At 37.2% G+C, this 25592-nt stretch overlaps 1 protein-coding gene across 6 annotated transcripts in view; it reads left to right on the top strand.

The window, feature by feature from the left end:
* HACE1 (HECT domain and ankyrin repeat containing E3 ubiquitin protein ligase 1) overlaps positions 1–25304 on the top strand; it is a 56886-nt gene extending 31582 nt beyond the window's left edge. For 3 of the 6 annotated variants that reach the window (XM_076333309.1, XM_076333306.1, XM_076333310.1), the window contains 12 exons: positions 3222–3290; positions 3962–4049; positions 5786–5897; positions 5989–6086; positions 6280–6367; positions 7490–7639; positions 12441–12637; positions 17519–17650; positions 18362–18460; positions 18756–18826; positions 23798–23911; positions 24364–25304. In XM_076333309.1, coding sequence (XP_076189424.1) covers positions 3222–3290; positions 3962–4049; positions 5786–5897; positions 5989–6086; positions 6280–6367; positions 7490–7639; positions 12441–12637; positions 17519–17650; positions 18362–18460; positions 18756–18826; positions 23798–23911; positions 24364–24466 — 1321 coding nt within the window. In that variant the 3' untranslated portion in view covers positions 24467–25304. The remainder of the gene's footprint in view (positions 1–3221; positions 3291–3961; positions 4050–5785; positions 5898–5988; positions 6087–6279; positions 6368–7489; positions 7640–12440; positions 12638–17518; positions 17651–18361; positions 18461–18755; positions 18827–23797; positions 23912–24363) is intronic. The other 3 variants (XM_076333308.1, XM_076333307.1, XM_076333311.1) reach the window with 3 other exon arrangements.
* The last annotated feature ends 288 nt before the right edge of the window (positions 25305–25592 follow it).

The following is a 25592-nucleotide window of genomic DNA, read 5'->3' as shown; positions in this document are numbered from 1 at the left end:
ATCCAGCCTGTCCAGGTCCCTCTGCAGAGCCTTCCTACCCTCGAGCAGATCAACACTCCCACCCAACTTGGTGTCGTCTGCAAACTTACTGAGGGTGCACTCCATCCCCTCATCCAGATCATTGATAAAGATATTGAACAAGACCGGCCCCAGTACTGAGCCGTGGGGAACACCGCTCGTGACCGGCCGCCAACTCCATTCACCACAACTCTCTGGGCCCGGCTGTCCAGCCAGTTTTTGACCCAGCGCAGAGTACACCTGTCTAAGCCGTGAGCCACCAGCTTCTCTAGGAGAATGCTGTGGGAGACGGTGTCAAAGGCCTTGCTGAAGTCCAGGTAGACCACATCCACAGCCTTTCCCTCATCCACTAGGCGGGTCACCTGGTCATAGAAGGAGATCAGGTTGGTCAAGCAGGACCTGCCTTTCATGAACCCGTGCTGGCTGGGCCGGATCCCCTGGTTGTCCCGCTCATGCCTTGTGAGCGCCCCCAAGATGAACCGCTCCATAATCTTCCCCGGCACCGAGGTCAGGCTGACAGGCCTGTAGTTCCCCGGATCCTCCTTCTGGCCCTTCTTGTGGATGGGCGTCACATTGGCAAGCCTCCAGTCGTCCGGGACCTCCCCCGTTAACCAGGACTGCTGATAAATGATGGAGAGTGGCTTGGCGAGCACCTCCGCCAGCTCCCTCAGCACTCTCAGGTAGATCCCATCTGGCCCCATAGACTTGTGAGCGTCCAGGTGGCGTAGCAGGTTGTTAACTGCTTCCTCTTGGATTACGGGGGGTTCATCCTGCTCACTGTCCCTGTCTTCCAGCTCGGGGGGCTGAGTACCCTGAGGAGAACTGGTCTGCCTGTTAAAGACTGAGGCAAAGAAGGCATTGAGTACCTCAGCCTTTTCCTCATCCTCAGTGACAATGTTCCCCCCTGCATCCAATAAAGGATGGAGATTATATTTGTGAACTTGCAAGGAAAGGATCCTTTGACCCTCTTGAGTGTAGGATTAGGCAAATATGGTGGTATTACAAGCTCCCTGAGGAATCTGGAAGCAAGGTTCCCACTACATGACAACTCTTGGTTATTCCCAGCCACTGTAAGGGTTTTTCTTTCTCTGTCAAACCTAGTGGAATAAAAGCTTTCAAGTTGGTCAGTACTGTTTGTCTGGGGCATGCTCCTTTGTGGACACTGGAAGACAATCTGGGGATCAGCATGTTCCACAAGCACCTCAGTACTTTCATTTTTAATTTTACTCCACCTTGAAAAAAGAACTGCTGGTTAGCCATTTCCCTTGAAGTCTCCATCAAACCTTGCTAAAGATAAAATGCCAGTAAAGTATTATTTACAGCAGCCAAATGAAAAGTGGAAATGTTTATAGAAGTTATTAAGTACATTCCCCCCCACCCCCAATTTATCTCTTTATACTGAAATTCAGTCAGAGAGGTGACTGTCTCCCTGTGTCCAGGTGACTTGCCCAATGGGTCTGTCCCTATGCATAATTTACGCTTCAGGTTAGGGAGAACTCCCATGGATACTACATAAGCTTAATTGAGAGTTGTTATCCTAGAAGCCAGGAGAGTAAGAACTGTTTTGGTGACAACTGGGAGAACTCCCTGGGATGCCGGAAAGTAAGGCAGAGCACACCTGAATTCTGTGTTGCTTTAGGGCTTTTCAGAACTGTGTAGAGAAGTACAAAGATCTGAGACTTACTCTGTTTTACTGAAGTTTTCATATTAATAGGAGTAAGTGGCACAGTAGTGTAACTCAATACTGCTGCCATCTCCAAATAACATTTGAAATTATAACAAATGACATTTTCAGACAAAATAATTTAAAATGGCTCTAATTTTAGATTTGAGTGTCTTTATGTTTAATGGAGGAGAGTAAACAGAGCTCATAGTTTTCCATTGTTCCTAATATTCATACAATAAAGATGACACATCATGCTGGTTAACATTTGAAATATTGAGGTTATTTTCTTTTACTTGCCATGATTGCTTTTCTTCTGCAAATGCTGGTATTGAATCTAGGCATTCTTTGTTAATATACTGAAATACAATGTTCCAAGTTTTCAGCATCAGAACTGACGAGTGTATGCTAAGGGTTTTTTTTTTTTCCCCCTCTGTATATTGCATCTTACAGCTTTGTGTAGATGTAGGTAGAGAGTGTTAATTTTCTTTCAGGGAAGACTTTTAGTTGTTTAATACTTTCAGATCATCTCTCAGACTAGAATTGTGTTTAAAATGTTTATATTTGGTCCCTGGAATATTTTATTTGCTTGTTTGTTTTTTGTGTGGATGAGGGGAAGGATATGGTGAGACTTGTTTCTTCAAAACAGAGTAAGGGAAAGAAGGAAAATAGCTCAGTTTTATACAAAATGAGCAGCTCTTGTCTAAATTGGTGTGGGGAACAGCAACAGTTCTAGGATTGTTATCCTGGTCTTTTTAAAGTACTATTTCTCACAACCTTTCAAGGCACTTGATGAGAGGGTTTTATTCTTGTTTGCAAGTATTCATTAGCTTTTGCTGAAGCTAAAGGATCCAATTAAGAATTTATCTTTAAAAAAAAATGCAGAACATAGATATAAATAAATGGAGTAAAATTTGCACCCCTGTTAATCCTTCCCTTGTTCTCCATATATATATATATGAGAAAAAATAAAATTTCATACTAGTGTATGAGACGCTTGCCTGACAAGTAATTTTGTTACTTCTTGAAGCCATTAAATACCACCTTGCCCCCCATTATTAAGTTTGCTAAGTTTGTAAGGTTATTTTTTCCTGGCTCTTTTCCTCACTTACCACAATTTACAAGGTATGTGGTGGGAGTTTTATACAATGAACAAGAATATAGAATAATGTGCATATCGTGTATATTGTGCATATAATATCAGTCCTTCCATATCTGTGCTTCCATTGTTGTATTGAAAGCTGGAAGGATTCAATAGAAAAATGTGTATCTCCATTAGTTTGAGCTTCTCTTGTTCATGTAGTTAATAACAGTTAGTGGTCAGGTTGCTTGGCCTTCTTGATTACTGGCATTTTTGCCTTTTCTATTAGTTTATTAGAGACCTTAATGCTGCTGAGTATTTCATTTCATGATTGACTAGTTGAACAACATCAGTTTCTATTTGCGTAGTATTTTATTTAAAAAAAAAAGCAACAACTTATGTAACTCATACTCTTTTCAATTTCATTAACCAAAAGCATCTTATGATTTTTTTGAACAGGATGACATCGCCTCGTTTTATAGAATTTGTCTGTAAACACGATGATGTCCTTAAGTGTTTTGTTAACCGGTAAGCTTCAAGAAATATGGTATTTCTAATTTCCCCCCCCCCCCCAAAATAATTCAAACTCATATTTTTCTCCATACGGAGTTGTATTTTTAGGTTATTATTGTGACATATGTACCATATGCACTTTAATGGTCTTGCCAAATTCAAGGGGAGTGCATGTTGATGATTCAGAGCTCACGCTTAAATGAACTCTTCTACATATGTAAGTGATCCTTTTGTAAGATTCTGTGAGATTTCATGAACAAAATTTTTTTCACAGAGCAACAGAATAATTTCCTTAATGGATTCTTTTCTCATCTTTGTTCCAAATAAAGCCTTCCCTTTTGACGCAGATGAAAACTTTCATTCTTCCTCAAATGTGTTATACTTAATGACTTCTTAAAGGAGTCTAAACCATCTTTGTACACTTGGCTGTTTCCAGAGTTTCTCTGGGACTGTCCCATTTATAACCTTGCTTCTGTCTGGAGAGCTGCTTGTAATCCTCCATGTTCAAAGGATGAGGTAGTATAAGTCATTTGGAAACAAGAGTTAGGAAAACATTATGAAATAGAAGAGTCTGTTGGAACTCTTCTGTATGACTAATTGCATTGTCTCTTTATGTAGACTTCATGTATCATGAAGCATTATATTAGATCTCTGACTAACAGGCTTCTAACCTATTTTTCTTTCAGAAATCCCAAAATAATTTTTGATCACTTTCATTTTCTTCTTGAGTGTCCTGAACTAATGTCCAGATTTATGCACATCATAAAAGCTCAGGTAAATGTCAGGAGATGCTTAGTTACAACTTCTATGCATATAAAGAGGATGTTTTGTTTAAAAATAATAATATTTTAAAAAAATCCATTTGGGGAGGATGGAAGAACTAAGTGGGACCTCCAGTGCTTCTGAATCTGGGATGTTGAAAGATCAGATTAAACGTGGCAGCCAGATTTCTGTACTTCTAGTTCTTTAATATACATGTGTAAGTCCATTTGAGATGACCAATGTTAAATATGTCTTACAAGTCCAACTTTCAGTTAAACAGAGTTAACTTTCTATTATTAAATCTATTTGTGCACATCTAATAGATTGAGCTTTAAAATGCTGTGCTTTTTTCTTAATTGACTTACATTTTGAGACAAACCAGAAGATAAATACACCACTATTAGTTGATTTGGCCATCGTTAATTAGCGGCAGCTCCTTCAGTGAAACATCATGTTGTCTTGTTACCCTTTGCTCTGTTTCATACCATTTCCTTTTGGGTTTTTTTTGAGTAAAATCCTGAAGTCTTGCATAACCTAAACTCACTTCTCAGTTTAACATGGGACATGAATTCAAGACTAAAGAGTTACTCTAGGGAAGGCTAGTGTAGTTAAGTGGAAAAAATTAGTGAGCAAACCCCCATATGGAAGTCTGCTGCTTTACATAACACAGTAGTGTTAAGCATCTGCTATGTTTTCATCACTTACCTTTAAAAGATTATGATTGTCTATGCGTAGCGCAGGGACAGAGCTGTGTATTTGTTTTATTACAAATGAAGATGGTCTTTGGGCAATAATGAGCTATTTGGAACTCCTTCATTTAGCACACACTGGTTTACTTTTGCTTTGTTCTCAATTAGAAAGGTTCCTTACATTAAACTGTTTTGGTCAAAGACAGAATTTGTTGAAAACAAAGGTAAAATTCCTCTAACCAACCAGAACGCTCCCCCCCAAATAATTGTGGAGGGTCTGTTCCAAAAGCTTTATTTGTACCGTGCGCTTATTTTTAGATGTACATTGGTTTTGGTAATCCAGTTTCATTTTTAGGACATGGTGTATGTGTACTGTTTACTCATTCTTTGGTTGAAATGTGTGTTTTTGAAATTCATTACCTATGAATAATGAAGAGACCCTGAGAACTGATACCCTGTTTGTTAGATCAACTAAAAGTACGTGCTGTGAATCATGATAGATGAGAGAGGCCATACTTGTGGCATACTCGTCTCAGAAGAACTGCAAAATGTCAATCTAAATACCGAGTCAAACAAGCTAGGACCTTCTCACCTAGGAATTGCTTTGGAAGTTTTCTGGTTCCTTTGGGCTGTTTTTTATTGCCAATGAACTTTACTACAAATACGACTTGTTTATGTCACTCGTGCTTCTGTGCTTAGCTGTGGTTAGTAGTGTTACAGAAGCCAGTGACTGACTTCGTATCTAGATTCCTTCCCCCCCTGCCCTGGAAGAAGTTTTGTGCTGTTTTTCTCTTATGCGGTGAACTCTGATAGCTATTTCTGAATAACTGGTGGTCCAGTCTTTCTGCATACCAGACTTCAGCAAGTACTCAGGGGCATGTCTAGTCCTTTCCTCTTCCCAAAATACTGTATAGCATATTGAGGTAGCACCGAGTAACTCTCTGCACATCTCAAAAATGAATTGAGAAGTATGCATAACCACTTTCCAGTCATGCTTATGAGAGAGGAATTATTCAGTTGAATGCATCTATATAATATGGTTTACCCCTTGTTTTGTAGCCATTTAAAGATCGCTGTGAATGGTTCTATGAACATCTGCATGCTGGGCAGCCAGATTCGGACATGGTGCACAGGCCTGTTAATGAAAATGACATCCTTTTGATTCACAGAGGTATTGTGTTATAAATGGAATTAGTATATCTTTGAAATACATTGAAATATAATGAATTAAGATAAAAAATTAATTGGTGCTTTGTATTTAGATTCTATTTTTAGGAGTAGCTGTGAAGTTGTGTCTAAAGCAAATTGTGCAAAACTAAAGCAGGGGATTGCTGTGAGATTTCATGGAGAAGAAGGCATGGTGGGTAAAATGTCATGGTTTTCCTTTATAGTATTTATATATGGAAATATTAATTCTTTCACAAGTATTGTTTTGAACCAAATCCTAATTTAAAATAACTTTTATACTTTATTAAGAAAGATGTGGTTACTCAGTGTAACTTTGTGCAGTGAAAGTTCTATGTACTAATATGTTTTATTCTTTTGACATGCAGGGACAGGGTGTGGTGCGTGAATGGTTTGATATCTTATCCAGTGAAATAGTTAACCCAGATTATGCCTTATTTACCCAGTCAGCTGATGGTATGTCTCTGCCTTTTTTTTTTCCTAATTTTAAGGTGTCGTCTTTTATAAAAGCATTTTTATAATCCAAGAAAAAAGTCACTTAATTGGTTTCAGAATAGAAGATTGTTACTTTTTACAAGTAACACTGACAGAATTGATCTCATATATAGAGAGAGAAGTCATCTATTCATTGTACTTTTTTTATAACTACAGATGAAATTTTTTTCTTAATTTGGAATTTCCTTGATTTTCTTCTCTCTTTTGTAAGAGGAGAGCGAGTTGTTGGTTTTGATGAATCCATGGTATTTCTGCTTGGTAGTAGGAGGACATGGCACTTTGAGAACAGTATTAAAAGTGTTTTCCTTTCTTCTGCATCTGCAAGGGAACTGTGGAGGTATTCCTTTATTTCCTTTTAGAAATCCACAAATTCAGTCAGTTAATTTGTGTGGTAAACCCAGATGTTGATCTCCACAGGTCTGCCTTGTGTTTGACTTTTTGTCTTTTGGGTGCTTCATATAAAGCAAATCTTTATCCATAAAAGATTTCACATCATCATCAGTGATAAATGTTTTGCTTTCCACCTTACAAAGTCTTGAGAAGTGGCAAGGAATTCAGTCAGCAGTAGAGGCATAGATTAGTTCCTGAAAGTTAAAAGGAAAAGTTCAGGGACGTCTGTTTGAGGTGGTCTTTTCCAAGGAGACCAGGACTGGACTGTCTCCTGTTTGCATCTGGCTGGAGCCAGATTAAAGGAAGTAGGTGCATTCTGATCCTTCCTTTGAGCTTGTTCACAAGTTGATAGAAGCGTGGCCCATTAGAGTGAGCAAAAAATGCACATAGCAATATAGTAAGATGGAGGATGAAACTTAGCAGATTGTCATTACCCTTATGTTGATGATAATTATTTTAGAGTGGTGCCTTGGAGAGTGGCTAAGCAGTATCATTGTAATAATAGGATGTCATTACATTCTAATACATTTCTTTCTGATGTCTTTTTGGTGTAAACAAAAAACCCCGAACAATCTTCCAGAACCCCAAAATAAAACTCTTTCAGTGGTTTCAGATGCTTTAGTGTATTTGATAAATACGAACTTCACTTAAAAAAAAAAAGTCATGAAACATGATAATCCTTTTATTTTATAGGAACAACTTTCCAGCCCAACAGCAACTCTTCTGTAAATCCAGATCATTTGAACTACTTCCGTTTTGCAGGCCAGATCCTGGGGCTCGCTCTGAATCACAGGCAGTTGGTGAACATCTACTTCACGAGGTCATTCTACAAACATATTCTTGGTATGGTTTTATTAAAATCCTGTTTATTAGTCATATCAGTTGTCTGAGCAGTAAACCTTTTCCTTTTTTACTTTTGTGTGTATGTGTTAAAAGTGAAAAAGTCTTGGAAATGAATGTCTTGCTAATCTTTTATGTACATCAGAGTCACAACATAATATGGCAGTAATTGCTATTCCAGTCTGAGCCTCTCCTGGGAACTGTTATAGTTGCAAAATACAGAAATACATTAGCAAAACTATGTGGGAACTTTATACAGTTAGCAACTTTTAATAAAATAGCTAATCTTTCAATTTATATTTGAATATGAATCTTAAATTAAAAACAAGGAAGGCATTATTAATCTGTCTAAAGCATAATCATATAATTTAGTTGTCTTTAACGTTGCTGACTAGGAATGTCTGAAAGGCAGACTAGTGCAGCCAATTGTTTTTGTGGTGTATGCAATTCTTTGCATCACAGTTGTGAAATTCATCTGTCCTGCCATGTGATGTCACTCTTGAGAAATGAAAATAATTGTTCCCTAGTTAACTTAGGACAGACTTACAAAGTTGATAATGATTATGAACTCTGGCAAAAATCTGTCAGGCATTCTTAATTATGCCTGCAGTTCTTCAGTCATGTAATGTTTTAGCAAGGTGAATCCATACTGTTGCGAACCTCCCTGTCTACCCACACCAACAAATACTACTTACTAATTCATACGCTTACTGTAGCATTCAGGAGGATTGGTCAGAAGTCTCTATAAAAATGTAAGTTTTCTATTTAATAGAGAAGGACCACTGTTAGCTGGTGGTATCTGTGGTCTAGGGCTCTTCTCCGCTCTTCTTTGAGAACCTTTGTGCCCCTTGTTTGTCGAACATGATGCCCCTGTTCTGCATTGTCATGAAAAACTTTTCCTCTTGCATGAAGATGTGATGGAAGGGTAAATTCCCTTTGCATTCCTGTTACTCCTCTAAGTACATAAATTCCTTTGTTGCTGCATGCAGAATTTCCTTTGTGTTTAAGCGCTATTCTTTAATCTTTGGAAGTATAAGATAGCTTGAATCGAAGTTTTACTTTTCCTCAAGAACCACTCCTTACTTTAGACCTAGCAAGTTTTTCAAGGAATTGTTTGCATCTCATTCTGTTTTTCTGTAATCATTCTGTCTACCTACAGTCTTCCTGTGATGTTTGCTGAGTCCAGGACAGATCAACTCTTAACTTCAGATTTACTGTTCTCTTCCCTGAAAGTGTTCAGGGAACACTGTTGCAGTTTGTCGATGGTGCAGGCTCAGTCATCTTTGTCAAGATCTTCTTGACAAAGGGATTCATTTTACTTCTTTCCTTCAGTACTGCTTTCTGCTGCACAGGAGAGTGACTGTGTACTGGGCAAGAGGCAATGGAGGAAAGCCAATCTGAAGCAGCACCATGTTGGCAATGCCTCATTGGGCTTCTCTAGTCACTGATCTTCACATAGGAAAGCGGTTCCAAAGTAGACATATCTTTGTGTGGCACAATTTGGCACTGATGTAAGGGTTGGCCTCTGACATAGAGATTCCTCTCTGTGAGCAGAAGAATGACACAGGCTAATCTCCATGTGATGTATTCACAAAGGAGAAAACCATCTTTTTCTGCTATTCAGTGACACCTTGAGAATAGTCAAGTGTTGCCCTTGTCACCTCTTTTGGAAATGACTCCTAATGAATTTGGGTTCTTTTCTAGTTTGACTTGTGATTATATATTGGATTTGTCAGTTTCTGAATTGACAAGATGACCTATGATTTACTCTTTTTTTCTTTTTTTCATTTTGCTAGAGTAACTGTTGCAAACGAAACAGCAGTGTGTAGTCTCTGTTAGTAAGATCTCACCAGTCCCTCTTAGTAAGGTCTTGTCATTCTGTTGAACAGGCATCCTGGAACTCTCTAGAGGTTTATGCACATTCAACTTCAAGTTCAAAAGGTTCACAGGTTTTTATCACTTGTTACTTACCAGACACAGAGAACGGGAAAAATTACACCTCCGCTTCCCAAAGTAGTTGCTTTTTCTGCCTCAATCACAGTGGTTTCTTTAAACCTTCCCAAGGCCTTTTCCCTCAGCTTTGTGTATCTCCTCCCTTCTTGTTCAAGGAACCCAAGTTGCACAGCAGCAGATGCTCCTGCGGGGCTTTTGTTTTATTTTTGTTTCAGGTTCAGCTATGGGTTATGCTAACTGCTGTTCATGCCAAATACAAGTTACCAGGTTACAGACATAGAGATTCCCTTCAGCTACTTGTCAGGCCTTAAGTAATGGAGTATGAAATCTTTCGAAGCCTGAGCCCGTTTCCATTCCTTTGGTTTCTCACTTTGCACTGAGATCCTTGTTTTCTGTAGCCTTTCCTGTTGATGGCACTGAATCCACCAGTTGTGTGGTAAGACCTCCTGTATCTGAGGAACAGTGTGAACCTCTTTCAAAGGAACTCTTCTCTTTAGTCAACAAACGTGATGTGGAAGTGCCTTAATTAGAAGCCGAAACCTGTATGAACAAATGTGGCTACTTTTTTGAGACTCAGGTGGGTGCATCACCTTTTTTCACTGTGCTGAATTGAGATCTTTCTGCGACAATATCTCGTAGGCAAGGAAAGATCACCAACTTAAGTGATGACCCGGGTAACACACAACTAATGTGCTTTATAAGATGTTAGATATGTAGCTTGCGTGATTTTTTTTGTGCTGTGAAATCAAACATGATTCCATAGGTCTTCATGTTTATTAGGGCTGCGCTGTATTACGGATGTAGAACTGAGACAGAAGTACAGTCAGAAGTTAATAAGGCCTCTTAGGTTTCTTTTTCTCAAACTTCCTGTATGTCTGCCTTCTGCTTAAACAGGGAAGGAGAAAATAGCTTCACTAAGTGCTGTTGTCCAGTTACTTTGTATTTTTTCGAAGGAGCCAATTACTTTTCTGTTTGGAAAAAAAAACTTCTACCTCCAACCCACAAAGACACGTAGCAGATAAATTCCTGGCTGTGCTATCTGCTGTTAGACTTAAGTCCCCTCTTTCACAGTATAATAGAAAATACTCCTTGAAATGGCATAAACAAAAGTAAAAATTAATTTCTGGGTCAGTGTATTTTGAGCTGGAGGCCTTAAATCCTTGAATACTTACTGAACTTGTCTTAAAGCTTACTTGCAGTATCTCTTTGAAGTTCTCTGTTGCACAGAAATACCTGTTTATCACAATTATGCTAAGATAGATTTCTCTTCCTTTTCAAAATACAGGTGCCTTTAGGGTATAGCAAGAGAAAGATACATAGTATTTCATGGGATTCAAATTTTGTCCTGATAAATCTGACGGAGTTTCTTTATAACTGTCTGGCTTGAGTCTATTGATTGGTAAAATATCTGTCAAGCAAATGAGTGAGCTTAGTGCTTTGGTCTCACAACGTGCTAACTACGAGTGTAGTCTCATTGTAACACTCCAGTTCAGTTTCTTCTCTAAAGGAGTCTGATTCCTACTTTTCAGTCTCCTTTTCCCACATGTTTTCCTTATATCCCTCAGAGACATCATTATTTCCACATTTCATATGTGAAATGCACATACGCTTACTAGTTGGCAAAAGTGGAAGTCCTCTAGAAACTACTAGACAATTGTTAGGTTTTTTTTGAGAGAGAGATGACAGTGAAAACTCATTAGTAAACTACCTATCCCTCTCTTAAACTGGAGCGTTGCTTGATTTTATTAGAAAAACAATGCCTTACAGCTTGTGTACACACCATTTCAGCACTAGTCAGCTCTTCCAGGGAGCTACTGTAACAGTTTTTGCACTTAAATTTTGCACCGGCTGCTAACCTTTGAATTTTGTGTTACTCTGGGGTACTGCTTCTGCAGACCATAGCGTGCTAAGACTTCTAATAACGGGCACCCTTCACAATGCACAGAAGATGGTGAAGCAAAGAGAGTACTTCCCGGTAACTTGCTTTTCTGTAAACCTACTACCACCCTCACCCCCTGTCCCTTTTCCCAGGTATTTATCTGTCTTGGTAGAGTTAAAGTATTTATCATGACAGAGTTAAAGCAATTGGGGTTTGCTTTCTTGTGTAATGAAGAAGGTAGTTCTCTTGCGCAAACTCAGGGTCACCTTGTTCTGGGCACATTTGCTCAAATTTGTTCGAGTGCCATTTCTGTGAAAGGGCTGTAAATAAGCAGTTTCTATACTTGGATAAAAGTCAAACTTCTAGCAAACCTCTTCTTAATGCTTCTAAATGACTTGCAAGTTCAGTTTGAAAATGTAAAATTCCTATAAATAATTTTTTTCAATTGTATAGTAGGTCTCATAGCAAACGATTAAAAAGAAGAAAACTGAAGAGCGAAGAAGTTCTCTAAGTACAGAAAAGTTGTCTTCCCCCCCCCAGTTCTAAATAATTTTTTTTGGGAAAAGATGATATTGTACAGAAAAATATGATATTTGGGTTTCTAAAAGTTATGTAGAAAACTTTAAGATTTTTTAGGAAACTCATTTAACATTGTATGTTCTTTATGGTTAGATGCTTTTACTGAAATCCATTAGCGAGCTAAAATTGTGCACATTGTTGTTGCTCAAGTGATATGCCATTTGCTTCACTGGGAAGAAAAACATACAGAGGAAACGTGATTCTTTAATACTTTTAAAATGTAGTAAGTACAGTTCTGCTGTAGTTAGTAACGGTGAATCCCTTTTTCCCTTTTCCTATTACTGCATTATTCTGGTTTCTCTCTAGAGGGCAATCTTCTACCATATATTAAGTTAGAACCCTTTTTGCTTTATCCTATTTATTTGAGGGGTTTTGTCTCTTTGTTTTTTCTAGGTATACCTGTAAATTATCAGGATGTAGCATCTATTGATCCAGAGTATGCAAAGAACTTGCAGTGGATTTTAGATAATGATATCAGTGATCTGGGTTTAGAGCTGACCTTCTCTGTTGAGACTGATGTGTTTGGAGCAATGGAAGAAGTGCCACTGAAGCCAGGGGGTGCAAGTATACTTGTAACACAGGAAAACAAGGTGAGTATACAGGTTTAGTCAGAAGTTGAGAGAAGAAAAGCAATTGGACTGACTTTCTGAATAACTGGAAGCATAAATGGTATACCCGTTTTGAAGGAAATACACAAAATAAAAAAGTTGTCAACACTCTTCCCCCTTTTTTCTAGCTTAGCATATGATAGAAATAGTACTATTTAAAATCTCCAAGTGTTCAGGTTTGAGGTTCTTCTTTCTGACAGAACTTTTGGAAAGAAAATAGGATCAACTTTAAATGAAGTGTTTATTTTAAAAGTTACAAATATTCCTAAAGTTAAGTCATGGCTATATATACCAGGAAGGTAAAACAGTAGCAATTGCTAAAAGTAAAATTGTAGGTAATGTTGCAAAGTGCGCTGCCTGCTAGGGCAGTCTGTGGCACTGGATTGCTCTACAGTAACAGAGATAATTCCTGCAGCCTTTCACTGTGTCAAGCTTTTTCAGCCATTTGCAAGTCACTTGGTGTGTATGGAAATAATCTACCTTTTTAATTTACTTTAGCAGTAACAGCTTGGAAAGTCCCTGAGTTCCCTGCAGCATTAGTTCAAAAACGAATATGGAAAAATGCAGCCAGATTTAAAAAATGATCTAGAAATGAAGATAGACATCGGTCTAATAGAATTCTGCAGTTACCCACTAGATAGTTTTGAGTAACTGCAGAAGTGTCATGGGTAGACCTGCAATTTTTTCTATCACTGACTCTTTTGATCCTTATGTCTTTGTTTTGATTTTCATTTGTGTTGAGCTAGCCTAACTTGCTTTGTGTGCACAGTATTCATTCAGCTCTACGAGTCACGTAGACAGCTGCTGTATTGGTAAATGGCCACTTGGTGTCAGCATTTGTTCTAACAAAACTTTAGTTTGGGTTGGAGCAATTGGCACTGGGTTCTTGTATGATTAATCCTCATTTTCATTAATGCAGAGTGTCATTCCAATAACAGGAATACGTATTATTAGCCTTATTCTGCACTGTTTCCTGCAATATAGTCATTCATGAAGGAATACACATGGTAAAACAAGTCTAATTGTGAAGGCAGCGGATGATTAGTTTCTTTATTACCTATCAGAGAAAGCAAGGATGTTGATTCTTGTTTCTGGGCAGTCTTAGCTTCTCTCTATATAAAATAGATGTACTTGACATAAATTGTGGTTTCATGACAACTATTTAAAAACTGTTATCAGTTAGCATGAAATTAGAAGTTTGCCCACACAAGGATACCCTCAGTCTTTAGTAGTTTACATTGCCCTGTGAACTTCTGACTTGGGGCACAGACTAAAAAGGGTGACTGAACATGTGTAGAACGGATGCATCCATTCTAGCTCATCAGCCTTCCTCAGCTGTGGCAGGGAGAGGACAGGAGTTTGTGTAGCTTTTATTTGAAAGGTGGTAAGGAACAGATGACTGTTGTGTGGTAGCTTTGAAACTGTTAATATTAATTGATTTTTTGAATTTGAAGCTGCAAAATGTGAAGTCAACGAACATTTGTAAGATGGCACTGTCTCTTGTTCACTGATTTTTTTTTTGACACTGGTGAACCAGATTTGTTGAAAATTGTAGATCTGTGTTTTAGTGGCATTTGGGGATTTTCCCGAATTTCTTTAATGTGATGTGGTTTTGCAGTATGTTTTAGCTTAGCAGTTCGAACAGGTTAAACAGGAAAGTGTCTACTTTGCTTTATAAAACATCTTTTTTACCTACAAGAGAGAGCTTTCTTTTATTCCTCAGGAAAAGGCAGAAAAAGATCACTGTTTAAAACTCATTGTATTTGCTATACCTCTGGGAGAAGAAAATTCAGCTTCTAAAGGAATTTGCTGTGTATGCACACTAGCAGATTACCTGTTCAAAGGATAGCATTTTTTTAAATAAAATTGAGTGAATCTTTATTCCTTAAAAAACCCCACGACCAAACCAACAAACCCACAAAAAACCCCATGCCAAAAACAGTGCCTCCCCGCCCCCCCCCCCCCCCCCCCCAAATCACCCAAACAATCCATCTCCCTCATATTGAAAATCAAAACAAAAGAGAGTAAATGCCCCATTGAGGAGCGGTAGTAATAGCTGTTTGTAAAAAGTTGTTTTCTTTGAGCGAGGGAATTTTCTTTTTCTACATCAACTGTGTAATAGGTGAATGGTTGTGGGTCCATACGATGCAAATGTTCCAGTCTTGCAATTGGAGCGTCCATGTAGCTCCAACTGAAGTATGATTATAGTAGTGGTTCAACTGCCTTTTGTCATGGTAATGGGGAGACTTCAAAGGGAAAAGTCAGGCTTTTTCCTGTGTCTGTGCTATGCATTTCTCTTTGTTCTTTGCTGTGTATATTTTTGCAGCTTTCTACTAACTTTTTAGGAAAAAATAAAATTAAAGCTAGACAAAATTTGACCGTATGCTGTTTTAAAAAATGGTGCAAAACTCCACAATCCTGTGGCTTTCTCTGTCCTCCCAGGACTTGTCTGTCTGTGAGCTGGCTGTGCTGTTTGGCAGTAAAAAGTTACATATTTTTTTCAACCAGCTTTGGAATGGAGCTGCTCTCCGAATCTGAACATCATAATGAACATTGATCCTCGTCTTGCAGTCTATGGGGTTGTGAAATCAGGGAAGCGTGATCTCTGCTTGATTTACCTCAAAGGAAAATACAGAACAACCCCTCACACAGACCAGACTTTGTCATCATATTTGTGATGCCTGTCTCATGTGTGTTCAATCAAATTTCCCCTCTTAAAAGAAGGCTGGATTGTACGTTTTATGCGCTATGTAGGAATGCATATATAGATCTGAAATTATGTAGGTATTTCTGTTTTGTAATGTGCTCCTAAGGCTTCTGAGAGGGAATAAAATGTAAATGAAGTGAACAGAGGGAAAAACAAATTGACCGTTTTTTTTTACTGGCATATATTATGTAAATTCTGTGGTACAGGTCTTTCAGCATGTGCCAGTGCTGATAGTCAGGATACTCGGCTGTTCCAGGCTATTTAAAACATTTCTTGTTACACCTAAAGCTCAGCAACTGTTTTCTCTCATAATGAGTGTTTGATGTAAATATTTTTGTAATGCAGAAAATAAGTTTGTTGGTTTTTTAATAGATTTTTTTAAATAAGATTGTCATTTTTCTTTCTACAACCCTGTTTTCTGAATAGCCTAACTTATGTAACAGGAACTTACGAGATGTCAAACAAGTATTTCTGATCATTAAAGACCAGTGTTAACACTACTGCTAATCCTGATATTGCTAAAGTTTCTGATTTCTTCCTAGAGCTCATAAGATGTATTCACAGAGGCTGACTTTTGTCTAGGGCAGTTAATCTCCTTTGGCTACCCCTCTGATTCCTTAGAGAAGGGATGTGTCTTTAGTTCCACTGACAGCAGAAGCAACCTAGGGAGATTACTAGATTGAAACTGGATTTTTGGGAACAGCTCTGCAGTTGAAGATATGCTTAGGTAATGTTCCTCTTCAGAGCACTTCACAAATTAATTGTCTTCTCACTCTAATACAATGGTGGTAACACATTTAAAAATATCTTCCAACTGCAAAGCAAATGACAACGCCTCTATACGTCTGTAATGAAAGGAATTGCCTTTGAAGAATATTCTTCTGTTTTGAAATGCTTCATACTTCATTCTGTTTTTCAGAAAGGGAGGAAAGAAAGAATGCTTGGTTGCTTTTGTGTAGGTTCAGAACCTAAAAGTTTAGGTTAATGTTTTTTAAAATTAAAAATCAAGGTAGTATTTCTGTAAGATTATTGTCTTTTGAAGGAAGGTGATAGTTGAGATGGTTTAATTGGGAGGTATGTTTCATGATTTCATTATTAAAAGTCATGATTAGGAAGTCAAAATATTACTTTGAAACCGAGTACCTTAAATAATCTAGGAATTAATTTTGTTCTCAAGTAGAAATCTCTTTTCTTGAGTAAAGAAACTTTCAGACTTGCGTAGTCTTGTCAGGGTAGATGAGACATGTTTATACAGCTTTAATGTAGGCACTTTTGTCTGTCTCATTCTGAAAAACCTTCCTCCATTAACCGCCTCCTAGGTTTTTGTGTTTTCAACAAAAGCAATGTTCTGGTGGATTCCTCTTCTAACTGGCATCTTTTAAAGGGGATGGACCCCCCCAGATCTCTGAAGCATGCAAACTATGATATTGTCTATTCACATGGTTATGGTATAAATGCTTTTCTGTCTTTTTTTCCTTTTTAAAAACTGAGGAGACTTTCAAGACTTTCTTAAAAATTGAAATTGTTATTAAGACAACAAAGCTTTCAGGGATAAGTAATATATTCTGTTAGACTTCCAGAGATAGGGGGAAAGCAAGAAAACTTTTTGGCTCACAAATATTCCTTCAGAAGTTTACCCTTTTTCCTGAGTTATGTCAGTTTGCTTAATAGAATACTTTTCTTTATGATCATTGCCTTGTTTGTCATAGAATCATAGAATAGTTTGGGTTGGAAGGGACCTCTAAAGGTCATCTAGTCCAACCCCCCTGCCGTGGGCAGGGACATCTTCATGTCCTTAGATGATCGCAATGGTGGTTGCATTGGATGCAGGCATGACAAATTAAGTTTTATTTACTTCCTTTATCTTAGTCCAAGTCCCTGTTTTTTGATTGGTTTGTGTTAATATTTAAACATTTCTGTTTGGGAATTGTCTTTGGAAGGAAGGAAAGGGGAAGAGCAGAAGGGGCTCTGAACTCTGAAGGGCCTTCTGAATTATTTTGGGTTGCTTCTGTGTGTGAAAAATGCATAGGGAGTCTTAACATCTTACAGTAGATGAGATTTATAATGTATTGAGGACTGCATTTGTGTGTGTGAGTTTGCGTGAGCACTGTGTATTTTTGCTATTGTATGTCTTAATGTCACTTTCTCTGCTGCAGGCTGAGTATGTCCAGCTTGTCACAGAGCTTAGAATGACAAGAGCCATTCAGCCTCAGATAAATGCCTTTTTACAAGGCTTCCATATGTTCATTCCACCATCTTTGATCCAGCTTTTTGATGAATATGAACTGGTAAGCAGAAATGCCTATACTTTTTAAAATTCTTTGTTCAGCATACTTCATCAGTAGTGTAATGATGTAGAAGTAAAGCTCAGTACCCACAAAATAAACGCTTTGTATCTTTCACTTTGGTTTTGCTTCCTGGGCATCTATCAGTGAGGATCTCACTACGTGTATTCCTGCTTGTCCTAATTACTTAGAATGACCATCTTCCTGGAATGTGATAACTTCATGTGCCAGTGATAAATGCCTTAAATTGTAATTTCAAAATGGAATCAGGGTGTTGTGGCATTTAAGCCTTTTCATATTTTCTTTCAGGAGGACAGAAGTTCTTTAAAAGTAAGGATATGCTGTCTATTACTTTTTCTGAGTCACAGAATCAAATTCCATTAAGTTTTTGTGGTGGTTTGATCTTCTGTAACCAATGCATCTCAGGTTTTGTCTCAATTCATGCCAAAACTCAGAGCTTTTTTCTTTTAGGTTCTTTGGCAATAATTTCTATCTCTTGATACTATGTGCTTAAATTAAACAGATCATATGAAGGTACCTGAATTCAAGAATCTTCTTGTATTAAAAATCATAGGTTCCATAAGGTTGCAACTAAACAGAAAAAGCACTGCAATTTTTATACTTCTTAAAGCATTACTTTTTAAAATAGCATAAACACTTGAAATTAATGGTTAGTCAGGAGGACTAATCACAATCTGTGTGCTTCTTCTGAAGGAGCTTTTGTTGTCTGGTATGCCAGAAATTGATGTGAATGATTGGTTAAAAAATACAGAATACACCAGTGGCTATGAGAGAGGAGACCAAGTTATTCAGGTAAAATTATTTTTTTAATAACGTAGACTACTGCATTTTAATTCAAAAAAAGGTGCTGCTGTTGTTGTTGTCATTCTCTGTGTGTGTTTATGGAAGCTTGTTTTGGCTGAAATTTGTGGAGGTTTTTTATACTATATTCCTATATTAAGTGACTTAGTTATGTATGAATTTCATATGAAAACTTCCATCACTTAAGTAACAAACACACAAGTATTCCATTTATTGTTTTACCATTATCTTTTAAAGTACTGCAAGTATTTAATGGAAAATACAAACTAACTTATTTTTTGTTTAGTGGTTCTGGGATGTTGTGGAAGAACTAACTCAGGAAGAGAGAGTATTACTATTACAGTTCGTTACTGGCAGGTGAGAAACTCTTCTGTAACAACAAATGTATTGTCTGGATACTCTCAAATAAGTCAAGAGAGTTCAGATTACCATACAAGATCACCTAACTAGAAACTGTTTTGTGTACTTCGGTGTTCTATATGTTGATCAAAGTAGACAAAGTGTGTGTTAATACTTTTGCTGCCTGTTATCGCCAGCAAAATGATTGATTACTTATTTATTATACTTGACTACTGTGCAGGAGGCCTTTGTTGCTGTCCCAGGCAATTTTTAACCAGGCAGTAGTGAATTTAACTGTGCTTTATATTCTTCTTCCTGTTGCATATTTATGTGGCTCTTGGCTTCTCCAGTAATCAATATAGGCTTTAATATATGAGATAACTAGGTATCACTTCAGTAAGTGTAAACAGAACATCCTCCTCCTAAAGCTGAGTTGAATTTAACATTAGTGCAGTGTGTCAAGATCAAGTGAAGATATAACCTTATGTGAGACTGTGTTTGCTTTATATAGGATTTTGGTCCTAAATTCTAGTTGTTCTTCAGGGAAAGCCACTTATTTCCTTTATGGTTTGGGGGCAGTGGGAGAAGGTTTTGAGCAGTAAATGCCTCCATGAGCTGCCGAGTTTGTATATACAGACATTTTACAAAGTGGATCCATAGGTATGCATGTGGCACCTGAGCTGTGTAATCCGTGTCTTTTTCTGGTGGCAGGTAGAGATCACACCATCTTCTTAATTTGATATTCCCTTCATATTCTAGGATTAGTAGAGTAGTTGACCTCTTTATAAATTTTGTGGTTAAGCAATGGTAAAATACAAATTAAGATCATCAAACCTTGTCTTTTATACCAAGGAATTTCAGTCACGGATGTATCATCAAATGCCACGGTCTTAAAATTCTATTAGTTTCACTTGATTTATTATGAATTTCATTGTTTTTAGGGATTACAGACAATTTAAGAAGCTAGTTCTGTGCGTATCAATCTTTTCTTTTTGTCCTCTGCAGAAATGATTCCTGCAGTTCTAACTGCACATCTGTTGCACACCAGCTGCTAGTCTTTCATTTTTAGTGGACTAGTCCATTTCTAAATTTAGACAGCAAATAAGGATCTTTTAAGATGTAAGGTCATGTTTCAAATGCTTCTTAAAACATTCTAAATGATACTGAAGTGGCATTCACTATTCTCATGACATTTGGAATAATCTACTGGATTCTAAGGGATGCTTTCCATCAAGTAAACAATTATGTTGTCTGATTAATACGTGTTTGAACACCATTCATTTTGGTCACAAATCCCATACTGACTTGTTCTTATCCATTTCTTGTTAGTAGGAAAGAAATTTTTGGTATGTCTTTTAAGAACTCTGGGCTGGAATTTAAAAACAAATTGCTTAGTTTTTTTCTGTATCAGCTAGTAGGAACCCATTGTGTTTTTTCTTCAGTGATTGAAATGTAATAAGTATATTTTTCCATAAAAATTTAACCTTTGAAAGTTACCTCTAATAGTGGTATGCAGCTGGCATTTTTGCACATAAATCCCCAGACAGTCCTAGTTTCTGGGCACGGAAGATCTAGATGCCGAGTTGTCTGTGAGCTAAAACACCAGTTAGTCTAGTACAGGCCAGTATCTTATGTAAAATTGTGCACTAAAAGTATACCCAAGGCGTCACATTTCCTTAGTGAAGAATTTTGTTTCTGTGTGTACTGGTTGGCAGGCTGCATTCAAAATTTTCATTGTTTTTTTCCATTTCCCTTTAATCTCTTCTGCATATTTACTTACTTCATTTTTTTGTGTGTGTGTGAAGTGATACTATTCTGTCTTTTAATTTCATAGTCTTTGATTAGATTTAGCAAATTAAATAAAATTATGAGTATGTCTTTGGTGTTTCTCTGACATCTCTAAATATTTCCTAAACTTCACCTTTTGTCTTCCTCCCCCGTTCTTACACCGTTTTCTCTTCAATGTAATGAAGTCTTGCTTTGGTAGTTTCAGTGGAGATACGATTGCATTCCTCATTAATACCAATTTTGAGACACCTTTTAACAGTAAAGTAATTGTCGTGAGCAATGTTTGAACAGCAGATTCTGTGTGTTGGGGATCTGAAAGTTTACTTGTGCACCACCTACTTTTTCTCTGCTGACAGCTGCTTGAGATGGTATTGCCAATTCCACATGCTTTTACTCCCCTCCCCTCCACCTTGATCTGTTTGGTGTTTATAATAGTATTTGCCTAAATTATTGTTAATTATCCATTGCCAATTTTTGATCAGGTTTTTAGTTAACAGTTGGAGGGAATTGTTGACAGCTTATGATAAATTCTACTTTATTGGTATTCTACAGGTATCAGGATTGCCGTTTAACTTCTTAGGGGACTGTAGCTTCTGTTGAGTAATAAGCTATATGCTATTTTAAGGGAAGTTCAGCATATTTGATAAATGTGAGATAGATACATATATATATGAGTACTTTTAAAAGTAAAACAAAACATACGGGAACTGACTTAAAGTATCTCTTCTACACTGTTTTCATTTCAAGTAAATTTATGCAAAATCTGTAAGTGGAAAAATAGGTAGAAAAGTTAGGATTCAGATGTAAACGTAAACATTTTAATAGTGTTGAAGTTTCCAAAGCTATGAAATCATATTGTTGCTCTTGCTGAAATCTATTTGCACATGCAGTAAGAGAGGTAAGATCTTGTGATCTTATTTGCACATATTTGGAAGGCTTTCTTTACTACATTGGCTGTGTTTTGCTTGGAAAGAAAAGTAATTCTTGGAGGCATAAGTTGGCAGCCATCTGTTACTTTTAAATGTTCAAAGCCCTGATCATACTGTACGATTTTGAGCTGTTGTATGAAAAACATTTTAATAAGTTAAGTTAAATTGTAAAAACTTTTAGCTAATAGTGGGCTGGAGAAATTTTCAACAGTTAGGTCTGTGTTTTATTTCTGATTTGAATATGGAATTTTCTTGGTTCATCGGAAGGAAAAAAAAAAGTCACTGCAGGGGAGGCAGCACTGTATTAGAAATGCGAGCCAAAACCATGGTATAAAAGAATACCGCTGTAAAATCTTTACAGCTGTTCTGAAGCGTGGCTGTGAGCACAATTCCGTTTGTATGTCAGAAATAGTATGCTGCAAATAATCAGTACTTCCCTCCATAGTGGTTGCCTTATATACCAGTGCTAGAACCATATGCCCAATGTTGCTGTCATTAAGCTAGCTGATACAGATTTATGTGTTGGATACTCTTAAAGGTATGTTTAGAAAGTATTACTGTGACATCTGTCCTAGCTCCTTAATATTTGGCAGTGGCAACTCTTACTCTTCAGTGTTTCTGCCAAGTAGTTTTACTGTGAGTGGAAATTCTACTTCATTCTTCTTTTCCATTCTTGCTCCTGGTTTTTTACAGTCACTTTGATTTTTGTGAACATGAGAGCATTGTTTTTAATGTAAGTACCTGTAATCCAAAATTCTAACAGCTGTTACGTATTTTATAGAAGGTTTGTTTTGTTTTATCAGATTGTTTATTTGCTAGCTACAAAATCGCAGAATAGCTGAGGTTGGAAGGGACCTCTAGAGATTGACCCATGCTCAGATCAGGGTCAGCTAAAGCTGGATGCTCAAGGTCTTGTCCAGTCAGGTTTTGACTGTCTCCAGGGGTGCTGACCCCTCAGCTTCTCTGGGCAACTTGTTCCAGTGTTTGACCACCACACAGTAAAAAAGTTCTTTTCATGTTTAAATGGAATTTCCTGGATTTCAATTTGTGCCCATTGCCTCTTGTCCCATCGCTGGGCATCACTGGGTGCTTCATCTTGAGACTTGTGCTCCATCTTATTTGTTCCTCCCTTCAGGCAATTATATACATTGGTCAGATTCCTCTGAGCCTTCTCTTCTCCAGGCTGAGCAGTCCCAGCTCGCTCTCCTCCTGTGTAGGGTGCTCCAATCCCTTATCATCTTTGTGGCCCTTTGCTCAACTTGCTGCAATATGTCCCTGTCCCTCCTGTAGTGGGGAGCTTGGAGCTGGACTCCAGATGTTTCTCACTGAGTACAGGGAAAGGATCACCTCCCTCAACCTGCTGGTGACATTCTTCCTGATGCAGCTCAAGAGGCTGCTGGCCGCCTTTGGTGCAAGGATGCATTGCTGGCTCACATTCAACTTCTTTAGTCCTTGTCCTTTCATCATAGTTGTGGTTTTTTTTTTTTACTTTTTCTTTTTTAGTGTGAGGGCTGTGCTAACAACATGTTACCTTGTAATGCATTCCAACTTAAGTTGATGTTATAAAAATATCTGAATTTTATTCTATTTGTCTGTGTTACTTTAAAAATTATAGGGAGGGACTCTGAAGACTCCAGGGCTATTGTCCATTTACGCCTTCAGTAATCTTTGAGTAATATATTGGTAAAAGGAAAAAAACTATGAGTAATATGGTTAAGTGAGAATGCATTCCTGAAGATGCTCGTGATTTTTTTAGTGTGTTCTGGTTTTGCCATAGGTTGTCACTGGGCGATAGTGTGACTGATGTAGTGGTTTTATTAGTTACTTGAAATATTTGGTCTGAAGTAGTAAATGAAAAGACATGTCAAGAACACTTTGGTCAATTGTCCCATGGTTAGTAATCAGAGAATAAACTTTTTTATGATGCGTTTCTTAAACTGTAAATATAAATAACCATAGATGTCTGCCTAAACTGAGATAACGTTCTGTTATAAAACTGGTTGTAGAAATGAGTCCTCTTTGCAAACACAATTCTCTGAAATATCATTCAAACAATTTGATGCCTAATGTAAATGGACAAATGCGTAACTCAATATTGTAATTAAAAGCATTTACACGATGAGAATTTTGATATGGGTAAGAAAGGGGGAACCTTGATAAAAGTGTTAGTAACTGTCTAATTACTAGCAGTAGGAGGTATTTGCAGGGTATAGATTATATCTTTTGGCTTATGACATTGTTGTAATGGTCTAATTTCTGTGAATTTTCTCAGTTCCAGGGTGCCTCATGGTGGCTTTGCCCATATAATGGGTGGCAGTGGATTGCAAAATTTTACAATTGCTGCTGTGCCATATACTGCAAATCTTTTACCAACATCAAGCACATGGTATGTTAACTAGTCTCATTGAAGTATCTTAAACCCAGGGCTTTTTCATGTCAGTCACAGCAAAAATACAGTTCTTTTGACTATTTTGATTAAAAGGCCAAAAAAAAAAATTTAGGCAGTTTGTGGAGTATTCACTATCCAACATGAAAGTGGTGGTTTTTAACCCAGATGATGTTACTTTATGTTTGCTCACTGTTTACTACGTCATTTTGCTTTACTAAAGGCAGTGGGATTAATAGGGGAATATTAAAGGTAAATTATTGTATTACAAATATTACAAAGTGAAAAAAACCCTTAATTTCCTGTAATATATTTGAATGCTCAGTAGTACTATAATGCAGCATAGGTTTGTTTTCTTCCATAAATGTGACATCTTCAGGGTTTTCATTCAGAAAACTTTACCGTTGGGTTTCTTGCCAAACTGTGATGTGGCTCTTTTCTTTTCTTTTCAGTATCAACATGCTCAAGTTACCTGAATACCCAAGTAAAGAAATCCTTAAGGACAGGCTTCTTGTGGCATTGCACTGTGGAAGCTATGGTTACACGATGGCATAATGAAGTCTAGAAAACTCATCTGACTACTGATGTGCAATTCAGAGTGGCAGAAGAAATTTTGGAAACTGTCAATAGAAAAGCAGCTTAGACACTGCAGCCCATCGGCAGGGCTGGGCTTCAGAATTCGTACAGGATCATCGGCTTTTCCTCCATTATGTGTTGTCAAAGTAGCTTTGATACCGTCACAACAAACTTCTCAGTATTCTGTATTTTCATTTTTTAAAACGACAGATCTGTATGGAAATCAGTTTACATGCTTTTCATTATTACTTCAGTCTGAATCAGAAAGTTTGTCAGAATCTCTTTCCACAGTTTACTTTTGATTTTCAACTATATGGTTGAATAACATTTGTGTGTTAGTTTACTTTGTACTCAGATGGCATACTCCTAATGGACAGACTTGTACTTTATGCCTTGTTGCATGTGGAAGTGCCGTTTATTTTTGCAGAGAGCACTATAGAAAGTTCGATTTGGATATTGTACAGTAAGACAGATCTAATGTATTTTCCATTTCTTTGCATAGTAACAGAAATAAAATTTTATAACTTTTTAGTATTTGAATGTATATAGTATGTAAAGATAAGACTGTTATCACTGGAAAAAATAACAGATGAAGTTAATATCTAATTTATATTAGAATTTACACTCTATTCTACTAAATACTTAAAGTATTTGTGACTTTATAGTCAAGTTGCAGTTTAGAATTTGTAAATACTATAAGATCTATATCCATTTGTTTGAATGCCTTTACTCTTTCCTTGACATAATTGTATGTTCAAAAGGTATTATTAAATTTTAGTATTTTTACCAGAATCTGAATGTGACAAGTTTGTGTATCTTTGTGGGTGGTTTATCCTTTTTTTTTCCCCAGGATTTTATTCATCTTACTATAACTTAAATTGTCATGGAAGCAGCATTTGAGAAGGCATAGTCAAAGCGATGGATGGACATAAGCAAATGCACAAGGAAGGAACTTGAGCTTACTGAGGTTAACTGGCAAGACTATAATAGAATCTCATGTCAAAATTTGTATAAAATTAGACTATATTACTCAATATGTAAAAAATACATAGCAATGGCTCATCAGCATGTGTTTTTGATGATAAGTAGCTGGACATGTTGGGGT

This window comes from Aptenodytes patagonicus, chromosome 3 (assembly GCF_965638725.1).
Source record: "Aptenodytes patagonicus chromosome 3, bAptPat1.pri.cur, whole genome shotgun sequence".
Lineage (NCBI taxonomy): Eukaryota > Metazoa > Chordata > Aves > Sphenisciformes > Spheniscidae > Aptenodytes > Aptenodytes patagonicus.
The sequence above is the reverse complement of the archived record's forward strand: the minus strand, read 5'-3'. Positions and strand labels throughout refer to the sequence as shown.